The 25,745-nt window shown below is 39.0% G+C and overlaps 2 protein-coding genes across 2 annotated transcripts in view; one reads left to right on the plus strand and one right to left on the minus strand.

The window, feature by feature from the left end:
• RB1 (RB transcriptional corepressor 1) overlaps window positions 1-25,745 on the plus strand; it is an 80,076-nt gene that overhangs the window by 25,646 nt on the left and 28,685 nt on the right. The window contains exons 13-17 of the mRNA XM_075142225.1: window positions 3-79; window positions 773-829; window positions 918-949; window positions 1,027-1,103; window positions 1,315-1,517. Coding sequence (XP_074998326.1) covers window positions 3-79; window positions 773-829; window positions 918-949; window positions 1,027-1,103; window positions 1,315-1,517 — 446 coding nt within the window. The remainder of the gene's footprint in view (window positions 1-2; window positions 80-772; window positions 830-917; window positions 950-1,026; window positions 1,104-1,314; window positions 1,518-25,745) is intronic.
• On the minus strand, window positions 15,995-21,972 carry LPAR6 (lysophosphatidic acid receptor 6). The gene has a single exon (XM_075139607.1). The coding sequence runs from the start codon at window positions 18,759-18,761 to the stop codon at window positions 17,739-17,741; it is 1,023 nt and encodes a 340-aa protein (XP_074995708.1). The 5' UTR covers window positions 18,762-21,972; the 3' UTR covers window positions 15,995-17,738.

Raw genomic sequence — 25,745 nt, forward strand, 5'->3', positions numbered from 1 at the left:
AGTGGAAAGTCTTGGCCACATCTTCAAAAATAAGTTTGCTGAAGCAGTTGGACAGGGATGTGCTGAAATTGGCTCACAGGTAACTAGCATTTTGGTTGAGTATTACTCATTTGAACTCTGTTGGTACTAGCTAATGTGAGACCTGACTTACTGACTGTCCTCCTTCAGTGCAGATCAATAATGGTAAAAAGTAACAATATTCTTTTCAACTTGAGGAATGGACAGGTATTTTGTTCTAAAGCACTGTAAAGATAATATTCAACAAATTATTCTTAATGTATAAGGAGCAATAGGAACTGGGTGGAAATATGTTGGAAATACTTTAATGAAGAGTGGGAAAATTGCTGTGCAAAATACGTTTAGTGAAACGTGTATTTGCATTCATTAAGGTAACAGCCTAGAACTGCAAAAGGTGACTCACTTCCTTATAAAATCAGTAGGCCAGCTGTGTGTTCAACAAGGGTTTTGGAAAACAAATCCAACCAAGTTTGTACTCGACAGTCTCCTGTCTGTCAGCCCTGCTTTTTATCCTGTTAGCCGTGAATCAACAGAAACACTTGATTAAGTCTTCATGTGGTTGGGGTAGTCACAAACCTTAGTAGCCTTTGAGGCCTCTCCAGTGCCATTGGCAAATGGAACCGGGGACAATGACTTCTTTATAGTGGCTCTTACAAAAAACGGGAATGTTCTGAATTGTTAAAACACGAGAGTCTGCCTGTTGTAGTCTGTTAAAACTTTTCTTAATATTCTTGAATTTCTTCTTTTTTAACAGAGATACAAGCTTGGAGTACGTCTATATTACAGAGTAATGGAGTCTATGCTAAAGTCGGTAAGTTTAGTACTGGTAGCTTAATACTGGCATTGCATTTACAAATAGTAAGAATATTCACACATTTGGTTTGACTTATGTATTTCAGGAGGAAGAGCGCCTCTCAGTGCATAATTTCAGGTAACTGCCCTTAACTTGTTATTGAAGTCTGCTATTTTAGTGTTAGGACGAGTATTGATAACTTTCTTTCTCCTTAGCAAACTTCTGAATGATAACGTCTTCCACACATCTCTTCTGGCGTGTGCTGTTGAGGTTGTCATGGCTACATATGGCAGTAAGTTAAATCTAAAGTCCTAAATAGCATTGTTATTTATTGATAATTATTGCCATTTGTTCTAATATGTAAAATATAGTAAATAGCAAAAAAAAAAAAGTGCTCACTGAAATTTCTGAACTAGCAATGATTCAATAAATACAAAAAGGAAAAAACATCAGAAGTGAAAGAATATAGTACTCTTGATAATTTTATTCCATTTTCCCTGCAGGAAATGCTTCACAAAGTGATGGTACCAGTGCTGAAACAGACTTGTCTTTCCCATGGATTCTCAATGTATTTGATTTAAAAGCTTTTGACTTCTACAAGGTGATTGAAAGCTTTATTAAAGCGGAGCCAAGCCTAACAAGGGAAATGATAAAGCATCTAGAACGCTGTGAACATCGAATTATGGAGTCTCTTGCTTGGCAATCTGTAAGTAATGCTTTAAAGTAGTATTTGTCCTTGTATAACATGCATATCTAGAAAAAAGAAATCACACAGAACTCTCTAAAATAAGTTGTGGTCTTGCTGAGATTTATTTCTAGCAAAATAAATTACAAGAGCAAAACAACATTAGTTTTGGCATGTCTTCAGGTTTTGAAAAAAAGGAGTATATCAGAGGAAGAAGTTGACATAGCTCTGCTGATTTATGTAATTGTAAGCCAACATCACCTTACTAGTCTGGCATGAATCTTAAGGGTAATACCCTTAAACGGTATTTTGGTGCCAAAGACAAAGCAATAAATTCTGTGCTTTTATTTGTAAGTTAATTTTTATCCAGTTGCTCTTCCCACTTGGCAATAGGGCCTTAGTTCTGTGCATCTGGTATGTTTGTTAATAGTCCTTAAAATATTGATTCACATTGTCCTTTGCGCTTCAGTCACTTCAGTATTTTTGGATGCCATTAAAATAAAATGCTGGGAGGTTGGGTTGTTTTTTTAGGCTGGATCTCTAAATCAAACATTGTTTCTTTATATCGTATGTTACTTATAAACCAAAAATATGCTATTAATGCCACAAAACAGGGGACTATAAAGACTGCTAAGACCAGAGAGACAAAAAGCGACTGTTTAAGAACCCATCCCGTATCCTATGGTTCTGGGAAGTTTGAAAAAAACAGAATGTCATAGCTAATGGGATAGTTTAATTGTGAAGCAAGTTTTCTTTTCAGAGTAATTTGCATTTGGTTTGTGTATGACTTCAGAGTGAAAAGTCAACAGTTTTCTTGTATGGATGATGCTTTACCAGGCTGTGGGGTTATACTCCTGGATTTGGGGAACACTGTTGTGCCTGAGCAGTGAGAGCCCCATCCATGTTCAGGTTTCTAGCTCAGGAGAAGCACGCTGGCCGCAGGGGTGTATGGAAGCAATTGCCATGCTTCAAACTGAATCTGGTGGACCGCCTTGTGCCAACCAGCCCTTGCCACTTAATTTCCTTTGCCGACACAGGCAATGGGCACATGTCAGGTGGCTCCCTGAATATGCCCTGTTATGAAGGTGACCTTTCCATTGGGGGAGCCAAAACTTGTGTATCCAGCTCCATGCTCATCACCACGGCACTCTGTGCCCCAAGATTTCTGCTGTACCAGGCTGGAAATTTTTCTATCTGTAATGCTTTTGCATGTTTGTTTGGTGTCTTGGGAAATGCACATCCTCGCCATTGCTCTATGAATTTCTTCGTGGGTTTGCCCTTCTTTGAATAAGACTGCCTGAAAGCACTTGAGGCTGAGAGCCTTTTACTAGAGCCTACAGAAACAGGGAAAATGAGGCAGTCTTTCAAGAGGCAGGCAGTATTTTAAGAAGCTTGCAGTATATAAAAAGTCCTTATTTGAGAATTGTAACATTCAGAGGACAAAAGGCAGAGGTACAGATACCCACATTTGACTCTTTACAGGCAAAAAGTGGTTCCTGCTGCCTTCTGCAAACCAGTTTGAAGTCAGCTTACTGATCAGCAATAAGCCATATCTACCAGTTTCTACACAGTGATTCAAGCACCACATGCAGATAATCTTGATTTGAACTTGGGCCTTCAAACTGGAAAATCCAAAGCATTGTGTTTTCAAAAATCACGGGTATAGCTGCAGGCTTGTGTGAAACAAATTATAACGTCAACAACAAGCATAGGATTATTTCAAGTTTTCCGAGTGCTCTGTTTGAATGTATTTTAATGTATTGAATCTATCTTCTTGAGTTGCCAGAGGTATATGTTTGGTACTGTTTTGGGGTGGCTAAACAGCTGATACGAGCGTTAATAGAATAGTTCAGCTGGAAGGGACTCGCAACGATCATCTAGTGCCAGAAAGGTATGTGGAGTGGAGGGGATAAAAAGAAACGTGCAGCACACGTATCCAAGGGCCCTTCTGCTTCATTGACCTGAGTGTCCTATCTCACCCGATCTCCCCAAGCGCAGGACAGGCTGCAGTCTCCCCTTGCCGGAGGTTTGTCACTAGAGGGCATGGCAGGGTTCCCTCAAAAGCTGAGGGGAGCTCTGGCAGCCAGGTGCGGGCAGCTGGAGCCGGTGTGCAGGCGCCCTGTGATTCTGCACTGGCCTCCATTGCCTCCTGCAGCTGCCCCTATGGGAAAGGCTGTGAGTTCTAAGCAGCAGACTGCATAGTGGGGGCTCAGGAGACGAGAAGACGTTATCTATGCTAAAATGTCTTGCTGAGTCTCTGGGTCACTGTGGTGAAGGGCCTGAGGCCCGTACATTGTAAGGCTGCACATAGAAACGTAAAGCCATGAGTCCTCTAGTGCAGAAAATCCACCCATGCCTCACATCTAACTTTTGGCTGGTTTAGTCTGAAAAGTGTAACGTGTTAGCCACAGGAGAAAATGCTTCCGTGGCTGTTAAGGTCAGGTGTCCCAGAAAGGTTCAACTAGTAAACGAAGGAGCGGTTTACCATATTCCTCTGCAGTTCCGTAACTGGATATTGTCTCACTACCTGGATATTGTCAGCGTGTAATGGTGTACAAGATTTACAAAGTGTCTGCTTAATTAGCAATTACCTCAAGAAAGGGTAGGTAATTGGAAAAGTGTAGTTCATACCAGTAAATGTCTCTTACCTCCAAACACTCTACAAAGGAGGAGAGAAAAGCCAGATGACTATTGCTTAGTCATAAAGAATATCTCTCCATAAGTGATTGCTTTGGGTTAATTTTAAACAAATTACCTGATAGTCCAAAAAAAGATGGAATCTCAAGAAGATTCAAGTTTCCTAATATGGCTAGAGAATGTTGGGGTTTGGGTGGTTATTTTTTTCCCCCCCAAAAATGTTAAAACGAAGAAAAATGAAGAAAAGCATGGAATGAGTAAAGTCTATGCAAAAAATTCTAGCTTGGTAAATAAGAATAGAAACATTTGTAATACATATATTTACAAATATTTGCATAATCCAACTCTGATTCCCTCAATTATTCGCCATATATTTTTGTTTAGTTCTTACCTTCCCCCACAGGTAGTACCTTTCATTACAAGGCTTGTCTGCTCTTTGGAAAGTCAGGTGTGTATTTATCCAGTCTTTCCTCATTCTTCTGACTGCTTTAGGAAGCAGGACTTCAATATGAGATTTAAAGAGACTCAGCAATTGAATACAGAATAGCTTGAATTTATTGTAGTTTTACTTGTCACAGAGCTTTTGTGAGGAAAAACGCCTTGCATAATTTCTCTGAAGAAAAAACTGTTAAGTGCATCTGACCTTTATCTGACTTTGGAAGCTGTATCGAATGAATGTGAAGGATTCTGTTTCTTACTGGTATTTGAAGATAATATATCACTTCTTTGCTAGTCATTGTGAATATGTTTATTGCTTTTGCATAGCTAGCTGATTTAGTCATCTGTACTTTAGGAAGGAGATGAAACTTTTCTAGGTCATCCTGTTTTTTTTAACAAAAAAAGCATAGCCAGACAAAACAAAGGGTGGAAAAAAGTTGGTTTCTTCTCAATAATTCTTAATTTTGAAAAGGGGCAAGCGTCCATACTGACTAAATCATGTGGAAAATACTTCCTTTTCCTTAAATCTTTCTTGAACCCTGAAGGCAGAAGCCCCTTTTATCCACTCAAATATTATCTACCAGTGACGTTATGATGCTTCCAGGTGCAGATTGTATGGAGGTCAGTTTAGAATATGGTAATAATGCTGCATAATTTTTATTGGCAAAATAAAAATATACCATGCAATATTCTTTCTTTACTGTAGAACATTTGTGCTTCATCTCACTGCAGTATTTTGGGTACTATTTTAATTTCGTAACTTTATTTAAAGGGAACTGAAATTACTTTAGACTCAAAAATAAAGGTGCCTATAGCCTTTGGTTAATTTTTATCATATTTATATAGATATGATTTAAACCCTGGCATACTTAAAATCTGTTTCCTGTGAAGTGGGGATAGCTTGTTACCTGCCAGCCTGGGAGTTCATGCTCAGCCCTTTTCATAATTCTGTCAGATTGATCTCTTGTGGCAAGTGAAAAAAGTAACTGTTTTGAATATCTCAGATTAAGGTTGTGTGAACAAATTCCAGAATCTCTGAATTTCCCTTAGAGAAAGCCCTGTCAGCTGCCATGGCACATATTTGACTCAAGTGTCACTGCTTGCTACAGTGCGTTAGGAAGAAGCAGGGAAGAGCAGGTTTTCAGTGCAAGTAAATCGAATACAAAGTCTATCAATTTTCATGTTCAATTTTAAGAGCGAGACATTTATAATATCTGAAATGCATTTGTTTCTGGGAACAACATGACTTGGGCTTGGGTTTGGTGGGGTGTGTGGGTTTTTGTTTTTGTTCTTGGGGTTTTTTTTTTTTGTCTCATTCAAGAAATTAAACACCTATGGAGTATCCATCTTTGTTATCTGTGCCTGCAAACCAACCCAGTTGTATTTCCCTGCCTCTCAGCTTGCACTTTGCTCATAAGCTGTGAACAGGGAGGAACAGGCTGGTATTAGATTTCTTTCATGCTGCTGCTTAAGGAATGCGCTTCCTGCAAATGCTTTTTCACATGTACACTAGGTGAAGAGTGTGGAGTGTACACATGTTCTGAATCATCACATTTGGCATACTTAAAATAGTTTGGGCCACGCTACAAAATACTTTTTCTGCAAGCCAGCCTTTGGTGGGCCAGAGATGAGATCTGTGAATCTGCCTTCTGCTCTGTCAAGCTTCAGCTGCCCTGTACTGGGGTAGTGAAAGGGTCTTGTTCTTCTGCACTGGAGTTGCAGACCAACCGCAACCTTGTCCAAAGATAAGGTAATTCAGTCAGGCGGGCTAGAAAAGAAGCACGGCCACGCTTTCCTAGTTAGCTCTAGAGATGGCAAAATGTTCTGTTAACTTGTTAACTCATCCTCATGAGCACTAGGAATCCAAAGGGTATTCCTTGCAGGTCTGCAATTTTAAAAGGTTGCCTGGTAGATTTTGCTGTTAACAGGGGTGAGAGGCAGCTGCATCGCCTTCTACAACCCCACAACAGCCCAGAACAGAATGGGAAGGTGCACTATGGCAGGCTAAAGGGAGTTCATTTGCAGTCTGATTTGGTCTGCTAGCTTCAACTGATTTTTTGGTGTTTGTCTATGTGTGAGGGGCAGACAGATGTTGAACCAAAGCAGTGCATTGCACTACAGCTGTTGACACTGTAGCCTTCTTTGGCTGTATTGCTCTTTAGCATTTCCTATGCTAATTGGTGTTTGTATTTTCCAAAGGAAGAAGGAACACCAATATTGACACGTGTTGTTATTTAGAGTTTTAATGCAGTTTAGAGTTTTAATGACTGATTCAAGATAAAGATGCCTCTACAAGGTTACTTCTCTTAATGGTTAAAATATGATCAAAAGTAGGCAAGTGTACTTGGCTGTGTCTATAACTCCTTCCATGTAGCATTGCCTAAACTGTGCTCTGTAATGCTGCTTCTTTATCAGCTCCTTCTTCTCTGTGGTTTCTATTGTCGATTAAACATTTGCAATGAAATCTACAGTAGTGTTTTACCATGTATCGCTGATTTAGCATAACTCCATGTTTGCAATAGGTATTTGTCAACTATCTATGTAGTTAATGTTTATACTCAGATACCTCATCCCACACCAAAGACTTCTGTTGGTTTTAAATTATGCAGTTCATTGGGGCAGAAATGCCTTCTTGAGGAAAACCATGTATTCCCAAAGAATATATTTTATTGCATTAATATGACAAACTCGCTGAGCTGGAATAACCGCAGACCTACTTTGATCATGCGGTAAGGAGAAAAATATTAAATAGGTATGTTAAGATTTGCTTAAAAAGCGTTAGACAAATCTAGGTCAGGGTAAAGCTGTAAGAAGTTACAGGTAAACAAGTACTCCTTAGTATTTGGTACAGTGCAAGCTTAACTATGCAGCCTGCTAGTCTTTGACTGTACGAGGACACAGTTACTGTGGAGCTCACTCTATTTGAGTGCTTAGTGCCTGTTTCCTTGGATGTGTGTACAATTTAAAATTAGGTTTCTGTGCTCCTTGTAAGGAGGAATTGAGCATCTAGGAATGGGAGTTAGTCTATTTTCTTGTGGTATGTGTCCTTCTCAGTAGCGTTGTCTATTAGGTTTATGTCTGAAGTCTCTCTTTGATTTCAATGTCTTAAGTCATTCCTTTTAAAACTGGAAGAAGTAGGCCTGGTTGTACTGTCAACATTTTATACAATAGGTTACTAGATAAATTGTTTAGTTCTGTATTAGAAGAATGACTTTAAAACCTTGTTGATAGGCAGCCAAGTAAGGCCAGGCGGCAAGGACCAGGTGTTGGGGTTGTGTTGGTACTACTAACCTCAAAGGGACAATAGTTCGTGCTTGAGTATTGCCCCACAGTCATCTATGGTGTTTCGTTGGTAACGTGTTCTCTGGCATGTCTTGGCCTTTGTCAGCACTCCTCTGGACGATGCCTAGGCAAGATTTGGGGCATGATGCAGCTCCGGGACTATTTTCAGCTGCTGGTATGGATTGGAAGTGGAGAAAGTTTAGCTGTGTGGGTGCAAGCTGTGCTTTGCCACTTGCCCTCAAGGCCTTAGGACAGGCCGTGGCTCGTTGTGTTACCGACTACAGACGTAGTCATGGGTTCAACCACATGAGTGACTTCAGCGCTGGCAAATGAGTCACACGTTCCCTTACTGGCTCTCCTCGAGGTTCCAGGAGTTGTACGTGTTTCTGCACAGCAGCTGGTTTCTCTTAGAAAAGCCAGTGTATGTCAGACATAGTCCTTTCATGTCTACTAAATTTTGCCTTTCCTTAGATGTAGGAATACCTAATTTGTGAATGAGGGACAGCCTTAGGCACAAAAAAATGCTCGGCTTATCCAGAATGACAAGCATGGTCACTGGCAGGATATGAACCACCTAGGGAACTTCACTGGCGTAAAGACAGGCACCTCAGGAATTACAGGCATCAGGTTGCTCTTGCAGACATCACCCATCTTCTGTGATCTTCTGGATTTTAGGCATCTAGTATCCTGCCTCAGCATGGAGATTGCTATGGACAATGATTTCTAATGTGGAATTTTCTAGCGTTTTTCTTACAGGGGAAGAAATGTGCTAAGGATCACCAAAATATGCCATTTCGTGTGCTCGCCATGCTCCTTTCAAAAAAGTTACGTCAGGAGGGTGCAGCTTTAACCTTAAAGAAGGAACTGAGAATTGATTTGAGGTTTTCTGTCTGTACATACTAAATATATTTCTGCTTGCATCATGAGTGTTTTCCAGAAGCATGTGTGGCGAGAGAGAGATCACTGTCACTACTGCTGCTTGGTGTGATAGTGCTGAAGGATCATACTGGTTTTGCTGCATGTGCCTTTTTTTTTTTTTTTTTAAGGTCATGAATTAGCCTTGACACTTCAGTTGTTGCACCTGTGGCTGGAAAGCCCTCTATGATTTTGCCTTTATGATACAAGGCACATTCTTAGAAGTCTGTAAGATGTTGCTTTTTGGGTATTTGTGGATATACCATATAGTATCATATAAATATATATATTTTTATATGCTTTTTTAGTTTGAGCATATATATACACACACATACACGCTTTTTAATAAATGCATAAATAAAATATGTAAGAGCGTTTCTCCCATGCCTTTCTAGTACTCCTGAAGAGTTTCCTTTTATAGAAATCATGCTGTGCTTTTTGAGGCTTGAAACTTTTATCTGCCTTAACAGCTGAAGGCAAATTGAAAAACCAGGAAGAATACCGAATGATAGTCTTCACTGTCTGCACCATCACTTTGAAAATCTTCCCTGCCACTCCTGTTTATCGTGAAGATTACTCAAGCTGTTATTCATGCTTGGGTGTTACCATCCGAGCAAATCCTCTAGGCTACTGGAAGAGAAACCAGAACACTTAAAGCCGAGGTCCTGCGTTTCCTGCTTTTGTCTGTGTTGGCATTGTGTTCTCTTCTTGGTAGGCACTCGCTAAGCGTACAAAACACTCACTAGGGTTGTAAGACACTGGTTATGTTAGCACAGTATTAATGGATTTATCTGTTGCAGGTATACCAAGTCAGCCCAACCCTTAAGATGCTATTTTGTGTCAAGTACGAACATGACCAAAGGGATTACCTAAGACACAGCAGCTATGCGGAGTTTTCATTCTGTGAAATTTGGATGGCATTTTTGATTAAGGATTTAAGTTTTTCTCTCCTTCATCTACTGCTTTAAAGCATAGAGTTTCGCTACATTGTTAGACTTCTATAACTTAGGTATTTAGGTTCCCTCTATACTTGAGACAGAGCTGCACTTCCAGAAAACAAATCGTTCTATTTATCTTAAACAGATATTTTACAATGGGATTATTCACTTTTTGAAGGTACCTCTCTCCACTGACTGTAGAGAGCATCTGTCTCAATGACAAACCTAAACTAGATGTATAATGTTTGTCTGTTAAGGTTAGTAGAAGTGAATCATACGCTTAATATTAGTTTCCATAATTGCGTTTCCCCCTTCCTTTCAGCATTAAGGGGATATTAACAAGAGGTAGTTATTTAATTACGCCTAGTTTTGCTTTAGGTGACTACTTGTGCTATAGATATCACCTATCATCACTGTTGTGGTCTCTTTTCTTGAGGAGGTCATGTACTGATACCAATGTGGCTACAGAAGCAGAGGATATGTCATGATCTCTCTGGCTATAGATTTACAGCTGTAATAGGGAGCTGGGTTTTATAGCCTGCACTCAGTGGAGCTTGCAGCTCTGTTGGTGCAGTATAAAGATAACTTGCCTGTGTCTACGCTGGTCCCAAGTACAGAGTTAGCCGCAGAAATAAGACTTAGTTAACATGACATACTTTTAGTCTTCTTTGCCTTAAGTTTGCCCTGACTATTAGTAACATTTTAACAAAAAATAGTGAAATCGTTTTCTGGGAATCCTTGCTTTTCAAGTTTTTTTTATATTGTCCAGTGTTTTGATGGTCATACCCTGGCTGTAGGACTTTCATTTTAGTCCTACTCTGTTTCTAGATAGTTTGAACTTCAGCTTTTCATCCTGCAGCATTGCAATATCTGCATTGCAAATACTTTGTAGGAATTTTTAAAGGTTGCCCATGAAGAAAAATATATTAGAATTCAGGGAGATATACTTGCAGTTCTTTAATTCTGTAAAATCTTGCTGAATTGGGGCAAATTTGATGTGGCTGTCTCCTTAAATACAAAAGTAAATAATACTTGGGTTAAATTCTGCAGCCGCATCCCTGCTGCCTCTTCCTTGGATGGGATTATGCTTTCTAACTTTGTAGTTTTGTAAATCTTTGTAGTGAAACAAAACAGGTGAAATGGGTAGAATGAAGTTTTTGTTTTGTTTTTTATCTTGCTTATTTTATCTGAGCCACAGTCCTGAATAACTGTCATAAGCTTTTATTGCTCTTTCTATCCTTATTGCTGTGTTATTTGAGCCATTCTGTAGTTAACTTTTCTATGGAAGATAGAATTAGCTTCTGTTAGGAAGCAAAGTAGATGCCAAACAAACATTCTAATGTAGTTTTTTTTTTCAGCTACATGCTCAATTTTCAAGCTCTTAAGGGATTAACAATATCTTGTCAAACTCAAACTGCCAAATTATATGTGATTGGTAGTGGGTTTTTGTCTCTCTGCTTGCTGCATTTTCTCATTTTCTTTAAGTTATTACATGCATAAATGCATGTTTTTTGGTTTTTTTTTTTTTGTTTTTGTTTTTTTTTTGTAGGCCAAATAAGTGCTTTTGTGCCTGCTTTTACACTGTATAAATGTATGGTATTTCAGTTATATGTTTGTATCACTGAGTGTATGTCTTACAGTGACTTTCAAGTAATAAAAAGTCCTTATCAGGGATGAGGATCCCCCTGTTTACAACTATTCAATGGACATAGTGTTCACCGTCCTCCAGAAAGGTAACCCCTCTAGGTTTTGTTGAAGCTTTTCATTTGGGTTGGGTTTGCTTGTCAGAATGGGTTAGGCGCAGGCTAGTAAGTGCCTACGGTAGAGCTGAGTGCTGTGCCCCTAACGTCCGGACCTGTGTGCATGGTGTGCTCCTGAACCCCCGAGCAGAGCCTTCAGGCTTACCCTGTTAGACTGCACCTAGTCTGAACTTGGCTTGGGTAAGTACCTGAACTGTTATCACCCTGTCCTTCCCGTTCGGGAGTTAGCGTGCCCAGGACAGAGCCTGTGCTTGGCATGCTCTCTCTCTGCCTGTTGCACTTTCCAGCAGCTCAGAGGAACTCACAGATCTTATCTGGATGGAAATAGCTTCTGTGGGTTGTTTTTTTATTGCTGTTGTTTTTTGTTTGGTTGGGGGTTTTTGTTCGTTTGTTTTTGGGTTTTTTTTTTTTTGCACTTACCCACCGACAGGAGCATGTGAAACACAATATGAGCATGCAGTATAAATGGTAAAGTTTCTTTTACATGTAAAAGGTGTTAAATAACTTAAGTAAACAAGTAGACCAAGAGTTTTCGATTTGGTTTCATTAATGAAAGATATTTTTGTTTGGGCTGAAAAGGCAAGTATTTTGGTGCTTGCTTCACCATCTGTATGCTCAGTTTTTTGCCATGTTTTGCTACATACTTAACAAATTTCTCCATCAAGAAATATCTGCAATGCTCTGGGTACTTTTTTCATTACTTCATAAAAGCATCAAAGTTTTATTATAGATGCTTCCAATTTTAGTCAAGTGTAGTTCTTGATGCTGTGATGAATGGTAAACTTTTCTAATCCAGTATTGGTCCTTAGTGTCCAGGAGTGTCTTCAGTTTTTATTACATTAATAGTTGCTTTTAGAAAGTGCTTACCAGGACAAACTTCCAAAAATTAGTAGATCTAATGTTGCATAATTTTACAGAAGGGTGAAGACTTGCAACTAATGTGTACAATTGACTTCCTTTCATAAAGCAGCAATTTCTGCAGAATTCATCTGAAAAGCAGAAGAGTTAACATAGCCACAGCTGTTTTCATGTGAGACAGACTGAATATTATTCCCAAGATAATGGCATTAATTTTGGGTGCCTCCTCTTACTATCATTGTTATTTTAAGAATTCTTTTCTTTAAGGCAGCAGCTCACTGTTTAAAAAAGGTGGAGTTAGGGCAAATCTTAAAGCTATGTGTGTGGAAAAGTATTCTTTTATCTCTTCATAAAAAGATAGGAACTTCTTCTTAGAGGCCGTCCTTTGTTGTTGCTTGTGGTTTGATTCTCCTGTTTAAACTGTAGGAAACTTATCCCCTCTTAGTGCAGGACAGTTTTTAGTTTTGTTATAAGTAGAGTGGACAGACTGCTTGTTAAATAGAAAAAATCATTTTAAATCTAAATTCTCAGTTATGGAATTTTTAGTTTTCCAACAAAATGGTAGGGTTTATAGAAAACCAAATGATATGTGTAGGTTTCTTTTTGTTTGTTTTAATTTTGTGATAAGTTCAGTTTTCTTACGGGAAAAACCGGGCTTGCTTTATAAGCAGTTGTATAACAGGAACTGGATGGGGGGGAGGTGAGAAATGTGAGAGGCTACAGATTGCTTCAGTGTCAAAGCAGAATTAGAGGATTAGAACAAACTTCTCCAACTTCTTGCAGAAGTATTAGGCTGTGCAAGCACGGCTTTCTGGATTTGCATTAATCTTAAATGAGCTCTACTGAGTATGTTCTGAAAACGTGCTAATTCAGTGATTGTCAGTTGTATTTATACAATTTTTTCAGCACTCTGATAATTGGATAACAAATGCAGTCCAGGCATTTACAACTTCTAGATTTAGAATCGTCCTGATTTACATTTTGCCTTCGCTTTTGAAATGTATCCTCTTTCATTTTGTTAGTGATGCTCAAATGCCAGTAGCCCTGAGGTGTAAATGACAATAGTCTAGCAAAAAAGGGAACTTGTCAGGATTTACAGATCTGCCCAAGTGCAAGAACCTTATAATATTGTATTTACATGCTGGAAAAGCATGAACAAATTGCTCTTCATTGATAAAACTCCTAGAAAATAACTTGGAAGAATAAATAACGCTAGAGGATACTATGCTCAAGTGGGATTTTCGAAATTATCAGTCTCAGTGAACCTTGCTGGGTTGACTGTAATTTTAGCTGAGTTTCTGAATTCTGAAATGAAGAAATTCTGAAAATCTCATCTTTGGCAATGATGCTGGTTGAAATTACAAATGAAAATCACTTTCATGATGATGGAAGACCGTATAATCAGGAGTGATATGGAAAGGCTGAATAGCAATCAAGTGCTTCTTGCCTCTTCCAAAAGAAATGAGGAGGCATTAATGAAACTAGTGGATTTGAAACAAAAGGAGGTTTGGTTTTTTTTAGTTTTGTTCCCTCTCCACACACACACAATGTGAACTTTTTACTGCAGAATGCTGTGGATGTTAAAAAGTTTACACGAGTTCAAAAGGAGACAGGACAAGCTCACAGAAGAAAAAATTTCAGTGTTGTTGAACACGCAAACACATCTGACCCGGAAAGTCCTGAGATGCAACTGGTGAAGTGGGACAGCACTTTGAGGAGAGAAAGCCTTGTATGCCTCTCCTACTGTTCCAGTTCCTACTCTTCTTCCCCAGGCATCCAGCCTTGACCACTGTTGGAGGCAGGATTGTAGATTAGCTGAATGTTTGGGGTCTGATCCAGTACAGCCATTTGTACCTTCTACCTGATCTCATGAACTCTTTTTCAATCTCTGCATTTCTGTGACTGAGGTTATTTTCTTAAGAAATAAAAGTTTGGAGGTTGATTTCAGTTAAGGATTTCTTACCTGCGTGAAGTATCCTCTGTGTTATTTTTTTTAAGCACTTTTAGATGAAAAATATAAAGAAGTATTTGACTTGGTATTGGTATTTCTTTAAATGTCAGAGACATGCATATTGAGTGAAAGAGATTTTGACTTGCATTCTGTTTCTGAGAAAGCCAGAAATTAAAATTTCAAACTGAATGTAAAAGTATAAAATAGGAAATCTTTTGCTTTTGAAGTAATAGTATGTTGAGGTAAATCAGAGGTGTTGATACAAAGTTTGTTTCTTTTTCCTTGTCTTTTGAAACTGCTGGTTAATTTTCTAGTTATCAATGGCTGCCTACCTTGGTTTAGATCAAAAAAATGCTTAGAGTCAACTAAATTTGCACTGCTTTTATTTTTATGGTAAGTGTGCAGTATCTGCACTCTGTAGATGAAGAAACCAGACTACAAAGAACAGATTTATAAGTTTTGATCCTAAAACTGAACTCCTACACACCCCCACCCCGACATAGGCATATGAGTAGAAATAATATACTTTTTGGAAGTACTGGATGCAACACATCCAGATGCTAAGGAGCTCTCACAATATAAGCCATTTTTTTGAGATGCCTAGGCATTAGGAGCATAACTCCTCATCTAGATTTAAATTTTGACATAAGCTCTTACCAGAGAGACAGAAGAGTTGGTATCAAAGGCAGGAGCAGAGGGAAGGAGTGCGACTATTCAGGAATGTACCAGTGAAAACATTGCTCCATCCACAGCTCTCCAGGATAATCTTGTTGCAGAACCAGAAAAGGTGGAGAAAACCTTGTCCAGTCCAGAATAGCTGGTAGCTTGGCTTTTTATCGACTTGTTGTGGGAGGTACAGGTTCCTCCACTCCCCCTCTTCTGAATCAGTCAGATCAGGAATTTGTCAAGTAATGGTCAGATTCTCTAAATTACAGATGTTGCTTTTTTGACTATATTCTTTTTTGTTTGTTTTGTGTCCGTCCCCTCCCCGTCCCATCCTGTCCTGTCGCCCCCCCCCCCCGCTCCCCCGGAAAGAGTGAAGTATGTTTAATAGTAAAAAATATAAAGCTTCCTCAAATAGTTCCGAGATACCAAGCTGTTAACTGGTTGGAAAGCTATTGTACTGTCTTGCACTGTGCTTTCACAAAAAGCAGAAGCTACTGCCCTGGAGAGTGAGTGCAAGGCAGAAAGAGCTACTCTTCATGCTTCCCCAGGCTTTTTGAGCTAATACACCAACGAAAGTCTGGTTTAAAGGGGAGTACCCATACATGCGACTTTATCTGCTTGTTCTGCTTTTAAGTCAGTGATTTTTTCCTTTTTTTTCTTTTTTTCTGCAGTTTCGTAATCTCAGAAAGAGCAGCTTCTCTTTACCAGGGTGAGGCTCCGGGGTGTTCGCTGCTGAAATGCAGAGGCGTTGCTGAATGAGTTGTCACTCAACCGAGTAACAGCTTTGCCAAGCTCGGGGAGAGTAGTAGCCTAGAAGCATAGCCCAGCAGTGACATTAAGGGCTTTAGTCTCAAAGTCTTTGGAGGGAGACTAATGTTAAACAGGCTCTTTAAAGAGAGATGCATCGAGACATTAGAGATGCATATCTGGCTTTTGAGCTTTGGATTTGTCAGTGGCATATGGAAAACTTACAAAATTTCTACTCATGCTGGGGATTTCGTGTATTTTTCTGAAGTCAGATATGAATCAGAAAGGTTTAGGATTCCCAACTAAGATAACTGCTTATTTTCAGATATTATGCAGACATTTATATCTATGCTATCTTTGTAGCTTAAGCTTATAAGTTTCCTTTCATAAGTTGTGTGGATAAAGATTTAAAGTGCTGTTAAATTTAAAATTCAATCGGCATTAGTTTCTAGCAGTCTTTGAGTAACTCAGTTTTCCAGTAGTAGTAGGCAATGTACAGTTGATTTATAACAATTAAGCAAAAGCTTCGCAAAGGGAAGTAAACTCAAGCAGATAACATATCATATACTGACAGCTCAATATGCATTTTCTCCAACATTGATTCGTGCTCCCTGAAGTAAAAATGCCTCAGTGCTATATATGTGTTGCAACTGACTGCCCTAAATCTAAAGTGCAAATTCATTTTAACTCAGGTCTTATTCTTGACTCCATTATTTTTGGAGAGGAAAAACCAACACTTACTACTTACTTCTACCTTTAAAATATTTATTTAATTTTACAGCGATGATAAATTAATTTTGAGAAAAATGTACACAATGTTCTAATAGCTGGGAAACATATATAGCAGGACGTTTTAAAGCACTCTTGTCTATGTATTCCTGTTTGTAACAGTAATATATATAGATTTCTCCTTTTACATGGGTTTGACTTTTCAAAGTGTCTCGATTAATTTTGCCAGCACATAGCCCCAAGTAATTTATTTTTATACTTTATAAAGTTTGCAAGAAAATAGCATTTGAAATTTTAAATGCTCATATTAAAAATATATCTAGGACACAAAGATTGCGAGGAAGCTTCACTCTAAAAATTTTTGTGTCTTGAATTTCTTTATGGGACACCAGATAGTTTCCTAGAGAAATATTTGGGTTGGTACACATGCTCATTTCTGGTTAGCAAAGGTCATGTTTTTCTAAGAAACTACTACTTGGAGATTGAATTACCTTATTTGGAGGATGTTATTTTGCTCAAAAGTCATGTTGAGTTGAAGAACTTCTCACGAAAGAGTTTAATAAAGTGGTACTATACCTAAAGCACTAACTTCAGTCATCAGAGGTTTTTTTGTTATAATTACACAGACATCTGAGCAGAGGTGAGAAGAAAAACCAGTTTGTCTGAGTTGTTTCCAGATGCCCTAAACTACCAGAAGATTTAATTGCTTTATGGGGGCCAGGCTTGTGGAAAGAGCATATATTTTATCAGATAAACCTGGGAGAAGCGAAGTTCTTGTAGCCCATTGATCGAAGTCTCCTATGAACGTAATGGTTCCTAAGAAAGAAGGTGCAAGGAGAAAGACAGGAGGGAGGAGTAAGATAGAGAAGAGGAAACTCCGGAGCAGGCACAGTAGCCGAAGTGGTATGATCAGTGTGGTGCTATTTTCCTCAGCAACTGGATCCTGCAGTGTAAACCAGGTAGTTTCACCCTGTCCTCAGTAACTTGGAAACCTGTATCATTATAAAAAATGAGCAATTGTTTTTAACCTCAGAAAAAAAACCACCCACTTTTTCATTTATTTTTGACTTGACAGACAGTCTTTGGACTTTGGTTAACCTAATCCAAAACCAAAAGTTTGTTTCTGTCAGAACAGACATTTGACATAAATTCTTAAAATACTTTTTCTGTGTACTATTATGCTTAACACTTTTACAGTCTTATCATAAACTTTTCTGATGTGAAGGAAGTGTAACATTTACATATCAGAATATATTTCCACAGCTGAAGAAATGGGCAGGCTTCTAATTCCAGTTTAGTCCCAGTGGTCTTTTAATACAGTTTATATTGTAGAGTCACTGTCAAATATTTTCATTTTTATGGTCTGAAGGCTGTGTTGAATGAAGTTTTCTGAAACTGGCCTTTCAGAGAATCTGATGTCCCGTGGTCTAGTGGACCGGTTCTTTTTTATCGAATTTTGAATTGTATCCGATGTAAAGTAATAGACGATAGGGTCAAAACAGCAGTTTGAAACGGCGATGCACAGAGTGACAGGGTACATAGTCCTGACTGCAGTTACCACTGAACAGTTAATCCAGGTCTGTGTTCTCATAAGGGAGTAAAGTATTAAGGTAACGTTATAAGGCACAAAGCAGAAGCAGAATATCACCAAATGGACAAAAATCATTTTGAGTACCTTTTTCTTGCTTAGTTTATTCCGACTTAATGTAAGCGGTTTATTCAAAGTCCGTAAGACCATAGTAGAGCAAGTCACGTTCAAGATGAGTGGAATAAAAAACCCAACTATTTCAATGAAGATAACAATCCGGGATAGGTAGGTTTTCCATGTGTCCTCCGAAAAGTTTTCAAAACACGTTCTTTGTTCAGTGTTATTACGGCGGTTTATAGACTGGAAGAAGCTTGCTGGTGTGCTGCCTGCTAGCACGGTTATCCATACTGCAGCGCAGACAATTTTTGCATTCCTTTTGGTTCGGAGAGTCTTAGATCGAAAGGGGTGTACTATAGCTAAAAAGCGATCTACGCTTATGCAAGTCAGAAATAAAATGCTCCCATACATATTTGTATAAAAGAGGGTGACAGAAATCTTGCAAAGAATGTCTCCAAATGGCCAGTTTCTAGCTACAAAGTAATAAATCCTGAAGGGTAATGTAAACACAAAAAGCAGATCCGATATTGCTAAATTAAGCATGTAAGTTGTAGTCTCATTTCGCACTTTTAATGTACAAGTGAAAATGTGGATAGCAACACAGTTTGCTATGAGGCCAAGAACAAACACCATACTAAAGATACACCCATATAAAGTATATTTAAAGGAGTCCTCAGTGGAACAATTAGAACTTACCATTATAATGGTATATTTAAAATTCCTGTGATTTGGAGGTTTCTCTGTATTTTTATTGCAACCTTTTTTAAATTCCAGAAGAACGTGCAGATGTATTTGAACTGTGTGCTTTGGTAAGTTTGCACTGTAAAGCTTCAGAGAGGAAACACAAGCTCTGTAGCAGGGGAGTACATCTCCAGCAGTAATCACCAGGAGGTCACTTTTCTCTTCCAAGTGCTATTTGTAATCTCATAGCCAGCCTTCGAAAGTCAAAAAACATATCATTTGTGGCAGATGAGGTCATCCCAAAGCTTGCTTAGTTCCATTTTCCCCCTTGATTCGATGAAGCTGTTGTAGAACTTTCTGCCTTATTCTTGGCTGCAGATCATGATGGTGAAGTCTTGTCCACCCAAACTGACTGGGAACGTATGCTTTAGAAAACGATTTCCTGGGTGCCGCAAAGTGTCGGCACTGGCATTTCTCCCTCAGCCTTCTTTCTGTAAAACGAGCTTTTCAGCTCCTCTGAGGGCTTGCTCGCTCGCTCGCCCCACGAGGTGGGAAGCAAGCTGCTTGCGAGGGCAGAAACGAAATTCCAGAGCGTGTTTGTTCCTGCAGAGCACGGCCCTCGCGTCCTGCGCCCCGGCAGCCTCTCGCCAGCCCGGCTCCTTCTGGAGAGGAGAGAAAAAAGCTCAGGCAATTTGTAGCATGACATCACAGGAAGAAGAGGTTGGACTCACTGAAGAATGGTTTCAATTCAGTTTGTTTGCCTTCCCCTAATCTGATAATGTGTCTGCTGGGACTGTACCTTGCAGGCGTGCAAATGGTCACCAGCAGAGTGCTGCTGCTGCTGCTGCAGCGGCAGCCTCCTGTTAACTCTTTCCGTACTCTCTGAAAGGTCCTTTGTCAATGTTGCTGGAGTCCCAAAGCTCCATCGCAGAATCTTTTTCTTCGGTTACGAGGAGACTTTTCAGTGTCTGAATAACTCTCGCGCCTTAAAGTTCCTGTTTTTCTTTGGAGATAGTAGTAATTGTGGGATTTTATGTTTTGTGTAGGATTGAACTAACGTTTTTGATAGATATCTTAACACCTTAATCACCAGAAATCAGCTGAGTAGTTCTATCTTGATTCCCTCAATACATCAGTACAAACCGCAGGAGGGACAAAATAACATTGATAGGTAATTAAAGAATTTCACCAAATAATTACTGGAAAAGAGAGGCATAAAGATTATGAACCTGTGGGTTGCTCTTGGATATTCCCAGGACTGAGATGTTTTGCAGTAGAAGGAGAAATTTTTAACTTGTTCCGTATTAGAAAGCATATCCCAAGCTCTATTTCTAATCAGAAAGATGGTTCTTTTTACAAAAAAAAAAAGCTTCAATTTTTGTTTTTAATTTTGTGGTACAGAAAGCATTTTCTTCAATATATGTAAGCACAGAATTAATATACCAAAATAAATACTGTGCTATGCAATTATTTCTGATAATTTAAAGGGGGACAGTTATCGTACATGCACAAAATACTCCCATTAGTCACTGATTAATGAAACGAAAACATGTTGTAACTAATTAAATTGTTAAGTAAATATAAAAAAAGCAGCTCTTATTGCCTTTAGGGGCAGATGTGAGATAAATCTCAGTTTAGACACTCATTTATTTAACAACAGCTTGGATAGACTCACTTCTGGCATCAAAACCAGTCTATTTCTAAGTCTTAGAATAACAAATCTCTTTATATCTGGCTGGGTGGCATGGTTCTTTTGAACTAGATTTTAATCAGTTGTACTTAAGCAAGGCTCTGGGCAAAATCTTTCTAGTCTGCTGTAAAGGAGAGTAAATAATAGCACTTCACAGGGTTTTGGCGTAGTTTCTTAATGTATGTCAGACAAAATTCAGAAACATGCAAAAATGAGTCTTGCTTATTTTATTTCAAGTTTTCTTGATAAGTTTCTTCTATGAAACTCTTTCACTGTGATTTTGAGGTGAAATCAAGCAGTTTCACTCTAATAGGTTATAACCACAAGAAACCTTTTTGACTATTTTTGAAATTCATACTTAACCGTAAAGCATAGTGCATTTTCCAATTCTAAGTCAGCAAGAAATGAAAATGTGAGCTTGGCAGAGTCTCTTGTGTGTCCAACTTAACTTGCACCTTAGCATAAAGTTGCCTTACCTGGCTTTCCTCAGAAAAGCAGTCATCACACGTGGTTAAAATTTTGTTTCTATTCCCAGCAGCCTTGCACGGTGAAAGGGGAGTTTTCGTGCAAGGATCCCCGAGTTCTGCATCAGGCCGTGGGAGCTCTGAGCTTGGTTTTCCTGTGCCGGCTTCGTTTGCACAGGAAAACTGTGTGGGGCAGGCTCAGTTACTGGAATGAAAATCCCTGAAGTACAGAAATTTGACGTCACATGTCAAAACCTCAAGTAATAATTCATGTTTAGAGAGAGAAACTAATGGAAATGAGTATGTCTCTCTTATTTGTTAGTACTTGATTTTCCATTTGGGCGAAGGTGTGTGTGCACAGAGACAGGGTGGGGATGTCTGACCAGGGGCACTGTCCATTTTACCACAGTAAATGTGCTTTAGAGCAATCGTAAAGGTGCATCCTCAGCCTTCGGTTCGTCTGTCAGAGCCCCTGCCTTGCTGTGGCCCGTGTTGTTGCTCCTGTTATGAACATGGGCACTACTCAGAGCTGTATTTTAGGGGCTTGGGTATATGCTTCTGTTGTCCTTGGGACTTTCTCTTGCGCCTGCACCTTTTGGTCCAGAACAGCACCTGCACTTTGCACTAATTGAAGAACTAAGTGATATTTGTTTACTTCCAGAAATAGCATTCAGCTGCAGCGTTTCTCCATCTGCAGAAGAAAATTTGAAAACCCTGAATTGTCAGGTTTTTACTTCGTATCATGTTTCAGTAAGGAGGTATATGACTAAGCGGGCAGTCTGAGTCATTTTAGTGTAAAAGTGTGAGTGGCAAAGGTGAATTGCATACCCATTTTCTTAATTTGGATGTGGCTGATTGTTTTCAAGCAGTGTTTTAATTTGTGTGAGGTTCTCCGAGCTGAAGAACCTGCGTTAGTGCACAGTGAGCCACAGGAGTCGAGAGCAGCTTCCCTTCTAGCCAGGCTCCAGCACGAGTGGGGAGGAAACTTCATCATGCGCTTTTGTTTCGTTGGATCACGTTTCAAGATGTTGGGCTGTATGCCGTCAGATTTGGAAAAGCCTTCAGTAAGCCTCAACGCTTTAAAAAATAAAAAAAAGTTTATCAGTTACTATAGAGGAAGAATTGATGTGATAATGACCTTGCTTATGCTCCCTTCACCATGGGCAAATTTTCCTTTGGGATGGGGAGAGGGGTAGGGAGGAGGAAGCAGCTTCAGGGAGGGCCCTGTACGCTGAGGGTTTTTTTTTCTCCAAAGGAAATGATGCTGCTACTGCAGGGAGATGCATGTGTAAGTCTGTCTGCCTTTCTGCATCAGAGATGGGAATGAACTAGGACCTGTCATTTGCCAGTGCTAGATGAGCAAAGACTGCATTTCCATCAACAGGCTTCCTGTGGCTCTTGAAGAGGCATCGAAGGCAGAGCAAGCATGGGCTCCTTAAAGCTAAGGGCTGATGAGGTGCTTGAAATAATCTCTCACTTCAGCAGCGAACAGATTTTTACACTCCTTCAGTTGGTTACCACTTAACTCTGCTTATATGAGTTTAGATACCCAAGCTTAGATATCTAGGACTTTTTACACCCTTAAGCGATCTTGGATTTGTGCAGCAAACCTACCCCAGCATTTAACAGGGGGTCAGAAGGAAAAGTCCTTATAACCCTAGCAGAGTGTGCTAGTAGAGTGGCTGTAGGACACTCTGCCACCAACAGCTGCTGCTTCCTCCTACCCCTAGATGCCATAGAGTTGGATACTTGCTCTCATTTTGGACACAGGGGCAGAATCCCTTAAATTCAGAAGTCCAAGTTGAGTGGAAAAGAAATATTTCACTGAAATAAAACAAGTATTTGAAGGCTTTCCAAGCCTTTGGAGTTGTTTTGGCCAGTGTTGTGTGTTCCTCTGGTGTTACCCTAGTCTTCAGTGCTGGAACCAAACAGAAGTTGTAGTCAAAGGTGAAATGAATTTTGAACTTGCCTTGTGTACCGCACTTAGTCTGGCGCTGATGCTACTACTAAAAGCTCTTATTTACTTTAGAGGAAAAAAACAACTTCAACATTAATAACGTTGTAATACATTCTTAGAGTGCTTCCAAAGCCAGAGTATGCACTGTTAAATGAAGGTTGTCAGATGCACAAAACGCTGTATGTAACTCCCATCGTTCTATAACTAATGTTACTGCTTTTAGAGGCACAACTGTATCATGGTACAGGCATTTGTTCTCACTGCAATTAAGCAAGCTTATGCAAAGGAACTTGTGCTACTTGTTGCAGTGAAGACAAACCCTGGCAGGACGATATTTTCATTGCCCTAAGTGTTATTATTTATCCAATCATTTTCATGGATTTTAGCATTTTTATTCTATTTACTGGAGTTTCTCTTTGAGCGTGTGTCTGTACAGGAAGGGATTTATTATGGTTGAGACGTAGGGCTGGAAGTCAGGAAGTCTGTTCCTGGCACTGCCACAGAGTTGCTGTTCCAATCCTGGCAAAGTTTTCTATGGCTTTGTGCTTTAGCTTCCCTCTGTGTACGAGCTCGTTGACTTCCTCACTGGGATGTGAGGCCATCTTAATTGTTAAATATAGTTTGAAGTCCTTGGATGGAGAACCCTTTATTAAATATGATATTGGGATAATTACAGTAGCTTGTGAATGCGATAAAAATGTAGGAAGATTAAAATTTTGCATTTTTGGATTAGATTCCTGCCAAGCAAAAGGATCTATTAAAAGACTTCACTTGATTCAACTCCATAAGTCTATGGGGAATTAGGTACAGAAAAAGCAGGGCTGGGAACTTCGACCTTCTCAGCTACCTTTCCGGAGCTGCCTGCTCAGACACTCATAAGGCGCCGTGAGACTGCTTCTGGTAAGTGGCTTACTGGCTTCTTAAAATGCAATGATGGTGTCCACCTGCGGAGACAGTGTGAAGTAGTTAGCGCACTGAAAATTCCCTTTTTTCTCCCCTTAAAAATTTTCCAGTGTAATAGGCAAGTCTTTAAATGAGCATTATAAGACTTATGGTGAATAGACTATTTTTATCTAGCCAGGCTGATCCTGCATGACTATTGCATAGCCAGTTAAAGACTCCTTCATATCAGGAAACTTGTTAGCTTAATGCAAATGAAACTACACATACAAATTACACGTAAAAGTTAAAAGAAAACTGTAAATATTTTCTGCTGCAAGTTAGACTGACCTTCTACAAGCAGTTTTCCTGATTAGTTTTCATTTTACTAGCTATGGTCTAATACATAGCTGCCAAAAATCTTTCAAATACTAAAAAAAAAAAAAAAGACAAGAGAAGCTAAAGTATTTGGACTGCGAGTCTATTAGGTTCTCTAAGTTAAAATAATTTCTCTAAAAAGGGAAAAGGAAGCTCAGAATAAAACGAGAGTTCTTCATTCCTGTACGTTAGAAATCATTCTCTTTTCTCTTTATAATTATTTCAATTTCCTTTATAGGAAACACAGCTGCTCCTCTCCTGCTTGCAGAAAGAGGAAACAATTTCCCTCCTTTTGTATAAATTCAGGCTGCTGCAGTCCTTTATTTTTTCTCTACTCTTGGATTCATGGAGAGGAGGGCTTTTTAAACCCAAATATGTGTATAGCAAAGGTATTTTGCTGTTGCAGTCTCTCTAAATAACTTGAGAACAACAGATTTCTTTGGTGCTTTGTTCTTAAAAAAATGTGCAATGAATATGACAATCATATTTTAAGACATGCCACTTTTGGTCAAATTCTAGTTCTGAAACACTTCTTCACAGTATTTGTTGTATGTCCGTGTGTGAGTAAGCAGTTTCTTTGAACCACTTCAGTTAGTTATATGAAGTCCCTTCCTTGTTGTTTCCTGTACTGTCCTTTATATACCTAGTATTATAAAGAGCAGTGGACTACAGAGAACATGTTTTTACTTAAGGAATACTATGTAAAAGCTGATATAGGCAGAAAGGAAAACCAACATGTGTTGATTAATAATTTTTAAGCAACTAAGAGGCAAATAAGTATATTCTGTTGCTTTCCTAGCTGGAACCCTCTCCTTTGAAGTGGAATTTCGGATCTAAAGTGCTGCTGTTGGGACTGTTCAATCGTCGCAGTATCCTATAGCATAATATAATCCTTCAGAATACTTAAAAGTCTACTTGAGGCTTTCTAAATACTCTAACTTGTGGGGGAACTTCTTAAGAGAATGAGAAAATGGAAGAATCTTTAAAAAAACTACTAATTTGACATTCTTGTTTCATTTTGATTTTGCGTAAAAGTTCTTTGGAGCAGGGTTTTGGGAAAAGCTTCCTATGCACAGTGATGGAGAAAAGTGCAGAACTGTGTCCTGGAGTTTGTCATACAAGTTCTGAAGATATTTTTTAGAATATTTCATTTCAGAAAATAATATATGTACCCTCTGCTTACATTTTAGAGCTTGTTCTTGGCACTATTTGGTTTGTGGACCATAATAGTTGAGAGAGAGATGGAAAATATGGGATTAATTTTTTAAAGCACAATACTGCAAGTTTGATAATAATTTTTATGATAGTACTAATAGAAACGTGCAGTGTCTAACGGTAAAAGAAGCTTTGTTATCTCAAAGGTCCAGTTAATGCTAATGAACACATTAGGCTTACCTGGAATTATGTAAATGGTATCACTGAATATGCATATGAGTTGTTTGCATTGTAAATACACATCAGCAGTTACAGCAATGTTTTAGGCCACTAACAGATGACTGATAAATACTTGCATGAAGGTTCTTGACTTGCATTTTTTGTGTAAGTCATGGAAAGTCCCAGCAGTTTTTGCTTACATTCTCAAATGTTTTGATGTGCAAAGTAAATTTTTCTGAGAACGCAATTATAAAGATATC

The sequence above is a fragment of the Calonectris borealis genome, chromosome 1 (assembly GCF_964195595.1).
Source record: "Calonectris borealis chromosome 1, bCalBor7.hap1.2, whole genome shotgun sequence".
Classification (NCBI taxonomy): Eukaryota; Metazoa; Chordata; class Aves; order Procellariiformes; family Procellariidae; genus Calonectris; species Calonectris borealis.